The sequence below is a fragment of the Vespa mandarinia genome, chromosome 9, assembly GCF_050613455.1.
Source record: "Vespa mandarinia isolate Hongniang chromosome 9, ASM5061345v1, whole genome shotgun sequence".
Taxonomy (NCBI): Eukaryota; Metazoa; Arthropoda; class Insecta; order Hymenoptera; family Vespidae; genus Vespa; species Vespa mandarinia.
The window spans coordinates 542,894-552,323 of record NC_140818.1 but is presented as its reverse complement, the minus strand read 5'-3'; the positions used below and the strand labels follow the sequence as shown (position 1 = coordinate 552,323).

The window sequence follows — 9,430 nt, the reverse complement described above, 5'->3', positions numbered from 1 at the left end:
ACATACACACACACACACACACACAAAATAGCTTGATTAACTCGTTCCCTTCATGTCTATCACTAGTTGCTTTCTTTTTGTACTTCTCCGACTTTTCTGGTATGATTACCGCAATATAATAATCCTAGTGTCGCTAGATAGAGTATTCGAATCATGTAACAAATGAAACTCACATATTCACAATATTATCTGAAATTGAAGAATGAAGAAATATTTAAAACGACAAATAAGATATTCGTTTCGTGTCGTTCCATAGTTTTTCCTTTTTGTTTCTTTGTTTTTTTGTTTTACTTAATAAGCAATTTCATGATCGATCTGTATCCGATCAGTTGTTTAATAAATTTGTTACGATAAATAACTTTTTATCAATAAATAAGATTCATAAATTTTGATAAGAGAAAAAAAATAGAATTTCACAAATCGTTACAAACTTTCGAAACGATGTAAATGAAATATTAAAAATATTTATATATCGTACGTACGTGAAAGTACTCGCAAAGATTGTCGAGTCTTGGAATTAGTTACTTCTAATCACGAGATACCTACTTACTTAAGCTTTAAGGTTTTCATTTCTCCTTGTACTCAGTAGTCAAGTAGCACTAATGAAACGTTTCATGAATATACATGATGCACTACTAAGAAGGAAGTATTCTCTATCTTCGGAAGGGGTTGACGGAGTTACGGAAATACTGTCAGAAGCCATAAGAATTAAGAGAATATGAAACGGTTGTGGTGGCATGGTTCAATGCATTTGCTTTCCATTCACACATTTTTTTATATATTCTGTATAAAACAAGAAACACATCGAAATTATATATATCAGAAAATATTCATTAAATCAAATTGAATTTGATCGATTTACCTACCGTTTTCTTAATGTCAATTAATTGTTTTCTTTTCCTTTATCTTTTCCGCTACGATTTTGATCGTAGAATGATTAATTCAATCTTGAATATATCACTAAAATCGATACTACTAATGGAGAAATGAAATTGAAGAACAAATTTCGTTTTATTTCAAAACGGAGAAATAAAATTGTAACCCATTGTCTCGAATTCGTAGAAGTTAAAAAATTAAGATGAAATAAAATAAAAATGAATTACATCAAAGAACATCGATCTCACCTTTCGCACGTTATTCCAATAGAAAAAATAAAAAAAAAAAGAAGAAGAAGAAGAAGGTCGTGTCTTTTAGTTAACAACGAGACGTGAATGATCCAACAAGTAACGTTGCACGTTAGTTGGGGTTCGCAATATTCTTCTGTAGTCCCATGGAAGCATAGTGTTCTCGTTCATGGGGAATGTATTGTTGCCATCGTCAGCTGCACCGCTTCAAACGAGCACGTCGAAGCTAACAGGGGAAGGGGGTTGCCTTGTACTGCGTAGAAGAAACAGGAAAGGGGAGGAAAGAAAGAGAGAGAAAAACAGAGAAAAAGAGAAAGAAAGAGAGAGAGAGAGAGAGAGAGAGAAATAGGGAGAGTGTAAGAGAAAGAAAAAGAGGGTTTATGCTCCCCATTGTCCTGGGTGTGTCTGCATACTAGTTTCACTCGATTATAATTGCCTCTATAAATTGGGTATCATCGATGTTATTCGTTAATTATTACGAACTTAATAAGTAACGAAAATTGTTACAAAAGTAAAGAGATTACATTTGGATTTGTTTATATAATGTAATGTAATGTAATCATTCAATCAAAATAGTTAACAATCGGTATCTCGTGATAGTTATAGATAGATGCTTGAAGAAGAATAATACCATTTTGATATTTGCATTGGAAAGCATGTTTTATAACAGCCTGAAAATAATAAACAAAAAAGTTTATCGTTAAAGTTTGCATTTTTAATAAAATCAATTTAAATTTAAAATGAAAAGATTTTTCATTGAAAGGGATATAAGATGATCGAAAAATACATTGAATGCCACGTGTCCTTTGATCAAAGAATCTTGAATTATACGATTGATTAAATCGATTTATTCCTTAATTCTTTAAACTCTCGAATATATATTTGTTTTATTATTTTTATTATGTTTTTCTTTCTCTCTTTTTTTTTTTTATTTGTAATATATCATTCAAATAAAATGAGCGATATAATAATCTAGGGGATTCAGTGTTTTCTCTAGGAATTTACAGCATGACGTCATCTGTCATGCGTATATTCGCAGCTCTGTAACCACACAGATCGATCCATTTGTTTACGGAGGTTGTCTGCTAGTCTTTTCGCTTAGTCCGAGGTGTTTTGAGAATAAAGTACCATGCTTTAAATTGTTCTTTTTATGTAATCATTCCAAGTAAATCAACCGTACTGCAATGACGGGAACGGGAGTTAGTATATTTCTTCATAATGCACATATACGTATTAATAATAATGAATATTCTCAGCTAGATAATTGCGTTTGTCGTTTGACGTTTGTCGCGTCAAAATTTGACAGCAGTGATATTCTCGAATCTGGCTGGAAAAAGACAAAAGATGATAAATATAACTGATCAATTAATATTTACACACATATTACTAAGTTTTATATATAAGTTTATTTTTTCTTTTTTTATTTAGTATTAAAAATATTAAATTATATTATGTCTTACCTATTACCAAATTTATTCTCTCATAAATGTCACATTCTTTGTGATATTTTCTTGTGCTATAATATATAAATTATATAATATACAATTTTTTTTTATTCAGGATAATATCACAGAATTAGGAGAGATAGAAAATGTCAGAGTTGTTGTTCGTGTTCGACCATTAAATGGAAAGGAGTTGGACGGACACTGCAAAAATATTATACAAGTGGACGCGTTAAACAGTGAAATAACTATCGAAAATCCAAATGCACTTCAAGGTGAACCACCAAAAGTTTTCTCCTTTGATGCTGTCTTTGACACCGATTCTACTCAAGTTGATATTTATAATGAAACTGCAAGACCTATCGTTGATAAAGTTTTACAAGGATATAATGGAACTATACTTGCATATGGTCAAACTGGTACCGGTAAAACATATACTATGTCAGGTGCAAAAACTCCTCCTCAGCTTAGAGGTGTTATCCCAAATACCTTTGCACATATATTTGGACACATAGCTAAAGCAGATGAAAATCAAAAGTAAGTTAAATCATAAAATGTTTGCATGCATAATAGTATTCAATATATTACAGTATCTGTATTTACAGATTCCTTGTACGTGCAACATATTTGGAAATTTATAATGAAGAAGTAAGAGATCTTCTCGGTAAGGATCAAACCAGTCGATTAGAGGTCAAAGAACGACCAGACATTGGAGTATTTGTAAAAGATCTTAGTGGTTATGTCGTAAATAATGCAGATGATTTAGATCGTATCATGTCACTTGGCAATAAAAATCGTGAGTATGATGTTTCTCAACTGAAAAATAAAACATTAAAATATGAATAAAACATTACAACAAAATGGAAATATTTTTTTGTAGGTGTCGTAGGAGCAACTGCCATGAATGTCTCTAGCTCTAGATCTCATGCTATATTTACAATAACAGTTGAATCTAGTCAACTTGGTGAAGATGGAGAACAACATGTTAAAATGGGAAAACTTCATTTAGTGGATTTAGCTGTACATAACTTTTATAATTGATCTAATATCTTATTAAGAAAATATATAATAATGTGATTATATTGTAGGGTTCTGAAAGACAAAGTAAAACAAAAGCAAGTGGAGTAAGACTTAGAGAAGCTACCAAAATTAATTTATCATTATCAACATTGGGTAATGTAATATCTGCTCTTGTTGATGGGCAAAGCTCTCATGTGCCTTACAGAAATTCAAAGTTGACAAGATTGCTTCAGGACTCTTTGGGTGGTAATTCTAAAACGTTGATGGCATGTATTTATTAATTGTTTCACTTAAAATAAATGAAAAATTCCATATAACATTATACATGTGAAAATCTAATTCTGTAATTCTTTAGTGTGCGAATGTAAGCCCTGCTGATATAAATTATGATGAAACGATAAGCACACTACGTTACGCTAATCGTGCCAAGAATATAAAGAATAGAGCAAGAATAAATGAAGATCCTAAAGATGCTTTACTTCGTCAATTTCAAGTTGAGATTGAACAGTTACGAAAACAGCTTGAAGAAAATGGAACAGAAATATCAGAAACAGAATCTGAAACGGAAGATTCAGAAGACACAGGAGAACCGCGACGTGAGAAAAAAGCAAAACACAGAAGAAGTCAAATGTTAACGATGGAAGAATTAGGTGACAGAGATGTAAATACAGAAAAAGTAGATAAAGCAGAAAGAGATGACAAAAGTCCAGATGATAAAGATGTTATCGAATTAAAAAGGACACAGTAAGTATAAAAAAGGCATAGAATAATGTACTAGCTAATGAAAATTTCTATTTTATAGAAGTGAAAAAGAAGCCTTAAGAGAAAAAATGCAGAATTTACAAAATAAGATATTGGTCGGTGGTGAAAATTTATTAGAAAAAGCTGAAGCTCAGGAACAATTATTAGCTGCTGCAGCTATTGAACTTGACCAACGTAAAAGTCGAGAAGAACAATTAAAGAAAGCTATAGAAGAAAAAGAAGCAGAACGTATCGATATAGAAGAAAAGTATTCCTCTTTACAGGAGGAAGCAGCTGGAAAAACTAAAAAATTAACTAGAGTTTATACAATGCTGATGTCTGTTAAAGCTGAGTTGTCTGATTTACAACAGGAGCACCAAAGAGAAATGGAAGGTCTTTTAGAAGGAGTTAGAGGTATTGGAAGAGAATTACAACTTCAAGAATTAATTGTGAATAACTATATACCTTTGCAGTATCAAGTATGTATATATAATGTTATAAATATATAATAATTGAAAGGTTTAAGTAATTATTTTAATGAGTTGATTTTATATATCACAGACTATGATTGAAAGATATGTTCATTGGAACGATGATATCGGCGAATGGCAATTAAAGTGTGTAGCATACACCGGTAATAATATGCGGAAAGCACAAGTAATACCACCTATTGGAAATAACAGAGATGTAAGTTGTTTAATGATATTTCTTATTGCAATTGTTTTGGATGGTTTATCTAAATTTATTTTTATTTTTATAGCAAATTCAACCAGATATGTCAAATATATATCTTACATATAATACAAGAACAGATAGTACATTCATACAACCGAAAAAGGTAAGAAGTCGCTCGGGTGTACCACGACCAACTACAGCTCATCGACATATACCACATTAAAAGAATATTAGGTTGTGAAATAATAATAATTATATTTCAAATCTTACTTAGCCTTTCTAAAATACTTTTTGTAATAAGTAGTAATGATTTTATTTATTTATTTTTTATTAAATGTGATAATTTCTAATGAGGACTTATGCACATTGTAGCACATATATATGAGGTGGCTTTTCAACTTAATCAGAAGTATTGCTATATAGAATACATAAAAAGAGTCGCCTCAATGTGTGCTTCATGCAATAGTACAGTGATATTCTTATGTATTATTATAATTATACTTTTCTTCAAATTATTTTTGAAGAATTATTTTGAAGAATTTTTTATCAAATTTATTGATAAATGCATAATGAATATTTTTTTAAATATTCTTTTACAAATTAACATTAAAATTTTTTATTAGAATATGATATTAATGATGATCAAACACATTCTATATTGTCCCTTGTTATTTCTATAAATTTTTTCAATTTTAATTAACCTTTTTAAATTTTTTATGTACATCAATTGTAAGTATAAAATTGTTACATATTTCTTCTGTGATGCAATCTACATTGCAAGATGCAGACCAAATAATGAAACGTAAATGAGTACTGAATTCAATATATGCAATATCTTTCTCTTTTATTATAGTATTTGACACAGATAATTTCCAAAAGAAAAATAATTATAGAGAAGAAAAGTATGTACCATACAGTACCTGTGTTATTAGAAATAAAAACTAAAATATCATGCCTCAAAGGCAAGTAGGATATTTGATGCATGTCAAAATATTTAAGAACAGCTAAAAAATTTATTACATGTTTTTACATTATCATCATATAGAGATTTTGATAAACAACACGTCTTGATAAAGTCTGCGTGTATGTGAAAAATACTCTGAGACATATTAATCCCACAATACCAAGATTTCATTGTAAACTTGGTACAGATTCTTATTAATTTATTAATTTAATGTATAAAGTTGTCTCTTGTCCCTGTGTCTTAATCAATCAATGTTCATCTCTGTCTTAATATAATGTATCGTATAAAACCATTGGATAAAAATAATAGAATTATAGCGGCTCTAACAAGTAATATATATTTTTGATCGAAAAAAAGAAATATACGCGAATAAAAATAAAAAAAGAAAAATTATAGAGCCATTCAATTATCAAACCTGAATTGTCAATGCTTTAAGACACTAACTAGATTTATTCTTACATAATTTTTATGCTCTTTAATCTTTTGTAGTTACTTATGATGCATTTATTAAGTACTGTGATAAAGAAACGCTTATATTATTTTGAATGTTTTTTTTTCTGCACTTTATTTACAAATAATATAAGAATCACAACAACTAGATTTTAACAATTATAATTATCTGCGTATGCTGCCTTTGTATTTATAATTTGAAAAATAAAATTTAATGATGACAAATATACATACGTATATATATATATATACATATATACATATATATATATATATTTATAATTTATTTAAAAAATCACTCGCAATAAAATAGTATTAAAAAGAAAAGAAAAATTATATAATTATGTTACCAGTATTCTATATATCTGTTGCTTGTATTGCTTGATCCACCGTTTTATATAATAACGATGATATTTTCTTGCTAGTATAACACTATAAGGATCTCTAGGATCACTACCTCTTAAGTCAATGTGATGAGCACCTTCTGGAATAATCACAGCAGTTGCAGAAGAAGACAAATTCCATAACACACCACCACCTGACCATGGATCCAATAATCCGTTGCTAAATAAAAAGTGATTAGTTTCTTGTATATCAGATTAGTTACACTATTTAACCATTAAATTTACCTAAAGACAATATTGGTCGCTGTTGAAAGATCATTACACCCATATTCTTTACAAACCATGTATGGATCAGAATGTATACCACATTTTTTAAAACAATCCTCGCTTATCTTTTTAATATCCCAAGGCTCAAATCGAAACATGTCATTCACTCCGTCGCTACAAATATTTATTAATATTTCGCTACATGCTTGATAAACCCAAGCCTGTGCATCTAAATTTCCTGAAGCGTCTTTTGTATCTGTGCAATTTATTTGGCCAGTATAATTTGTGAAAATATTTAACGCTTTATACAATGCTGTTAACAGCGGTTTTCCAGTTAGGGTCTTATTTGATAAATGACTACAGAAAACCTGGAAAGAACGTAGAAGCAAAAAATTAATATCATAATATTAATCTATGCCTTATATTTTTTGTCAGATCATTTTTGTAATCACTGCCATAAATATCTCATCTTACTTTAACAGGATTAGCAGGTAATGGTACTATAAAATTGGTTTCATACGGATAATTGACCATTGCAATAGTTCCATAAACATCTTCCAAGAAAGCCAGTAATTCTTCAACGTGTGTTGAATTTGTAAGCGGATGACATAATTTCCAGTTTTCTGACAACCATTTCTTGCCCTCGTCTATTAATAAAAACATGAAGTCATAATTTCTTTCGACCCAAAAAAAATGGAATAAAAAAAAGGAAAAATATCTTTATCAGCTTACCGTTCGATGTGAGATTCTTTATTACATTCCATGATCTTCGTATTAATTTCGGACATGTATCATGGACCGCACGATAACTCGATGTTGTTATACGTGCAAAAGATTCGCAAGAAGAGACACCGGTAAATTGCAAAATTGGAGCTGATGCTGCAATGGCTCTATAAATACATACATATGTATTTATATACAGTTAATGTGACTAAAAAATTTTTCGTAAAAGCTAATAATGAATAATTCCTAAAACTAAATGCTTATAACGAAAGGATAATAAGAAACTTTACTTTTTTATTAATGCGATAAACGCAATTCTCCGGTTACAAATTACAAGTAAAATTTTTACGTTAATCGTAAGACTTTACCGTGAAAGAATTATCTCTATGAGGTTTACAAGGTAAGATAATGTTTTAGAAAATATTGTTCCCCTATCTAAAATAAATATGAAACATTTTCTTGTTATTTCTTTGATAACATACCCTTGGACAATGTGCGGATATTTCATACGCATCCATGCACTAAGCATACCGCCATAAGAACCACCGAAGACAATAACAGGACTGTGCTTTCTAATCTCATTTGATCTCAAATATTCGATCAGATCGACATAATCCGCGATGGCTTGTTGTGACGTCAAATATCCCGAATGTGCAGGATCAACCAGAGATTTATTTCCAAATGGCATTGACTTCCCATAATATCGATGTTCGGCAAAAATTACCATAGCACCGAATTCGGGTGCTATTTCCCACATAAAGCCCTAAAAGAAAAAAGAAAACATTTTTTGTCAATTTTGTTGACAAAAAGATTGAAAAGAAAAACAAATAAGATCGATCGAGAAATATAAGGTATCATAATTACAGTATTTTCGGCGAATACTTCTATATCACCTTCGTTTCCTGTATAAAAGAAAATAGGTGCATTGTTTCCCTGTCGCCATGTATCATTGACGAGATATCTGATATTAAATTTATCTTTCACAGCAAAGCTAAAATGATCTACCTGTGAAACGTATAACAAAATGAGTATATATATATTTTTTTTTCTCGTTCAAAATACATCTCCAATAAATTATCTGTATACAAAATATAATCGATGATTCATCACTTACTGGGACTTCGAACGTTTTAATCTCGTATTTATATTTCGCGCCATTTTCATTAATATAATTTCGTTTTTTCATTTGCGCTATGTGAAATCGATTCAATAATTTTAACTGTAACGCCGATGGCGATAGGAAAAATATTATCACGGAAAATATTAGGATGCATTTCTGCTTCATTATGATAACTATTGTTCACGATGCAACTTGGAATGCAACTGATGCGATTCGATACGAATTTATAAAATGCATGAGTTTCATTTACATACACTGTCTTGTAAAATTACGATCTCTTTGTTCACGCACTGTTCATGGATAATTGAAAATTAAATTATACGATATTGCTGAAAAGTGAACTTTGATCAACGGCAACAGTTGATATTAATATCTTTAGATATATATTTTTACATTTCTTATAATTAAATCAAGAAAAATAAACGTAATAAGTTCTGCACGCGTCAGCACCATCTGCAGGAAGGGCGCTCGAAGGTTATCGAACAATCGACGACCTAATATACTCATCGATACATAGACGCGTTAGAAGAACGCGAATCCGATCTAATACAGATCTAATA

General features: G+C 30.1%; 2 protein-coding genes across 2 annotated transcripts; one reads left to right on the top strand and one right to left on the bottom strand.

Moving 5' to 3' along the window:
• Positions 1–2,168: 2,168 nt before the first annotated feature.
• Klp64D (kinesin-like protein 64D) lies at positions 2,169–6,567 on the top strand. The gene is made up of 9 exons (XM_035877073.2): positions 2,169–2,323; positions 2,685–3,103; positions 3,172–3,362; positions 3,447–3,586; positions 3,655–3,852; positions 3,942–4,330; positions 4,389–4,806; positions 4,889–5,014; positions 5,088–6,567. The coding sequence occupies exons 1-9, from the start codon at positions 2,309–2,311 to the stop codon at positions 5,223–5,225; spliced, it is 2,034 nt and encodes a 677-aa protein (XP_035732966.1). The 5' UTR covers positions 2,169–2,308; the 3' UTR covers positions 5,226–6,567.
• Positions 6,568–6,651: 84 nt separating this feature from the next.
• LOC118446423 (lysosomal Pro-X carboxypeptidase) lies at positions 6,652–9,330 on the bottom strand. The gene is made up of 7 exons (XM_035877074.2): positions 8,865–9,330; positions 8,615–8,755; positions 8,233–8,513; positions 7,760–7,917; positions 7,502–7,674; positions 7,046–7,395; positions 6,652–6,980 (listed from the first exon to the last, which is right to left on the bottom strand). The coding sequence occupies exons 1-7, from the start codon at positions 9,033–9,035 to the stop codon at positions 6,758–6,760; spliced, it is 1,497 nt and encodes a 498-aa protein (XP_035732967.1). The 5' UTR covers positions 9,036–9,330; the 3' UTR covers positions 6,652–6,757.
• Positions 9,331–9,430: the final 100 nt, after the last annotated feature.

Bases quoted from the DNA above. Each gene is read 5' to 3' on its own strand.
- Klp64D (XM_035877073.2), top strand. The intron at 4,807-4,888 runs GTATGTATATAT...TATATATCACAG, and splicing joins ATATACCTTTGCAGTATCAA to ACTATGATTGAAAGATATGT. The intron at 5,015-5,087 runs GTAAGTTGTTTA...TTATTTTTATAG, and splicing joins CTATTGGAAATAACAGAGAT to CAAATTCAACCAGATATGTC.
- LOC118446423 (XM_035877074.2), bottom strand. From the start codon at position 9,035: ATGAAGCAGAAATGCATCCTAATATTTTCCGTGATAATATTTTTCCTA. The intron at 7,918-8,232 runs GTATGTTATCAA...ATGTATTTATAG, and splicing joins TATCCGCACATTGTCCAAGG to AGCCATTGCAGCATCAGCTC. The intron at 7,675-7,759 runs GTAAGCTGATAA...TTTTATTAATAG, and splicing joins AAAGAATCTCACATCGAACG to ACGAGGGCAAGAAATGGTTG.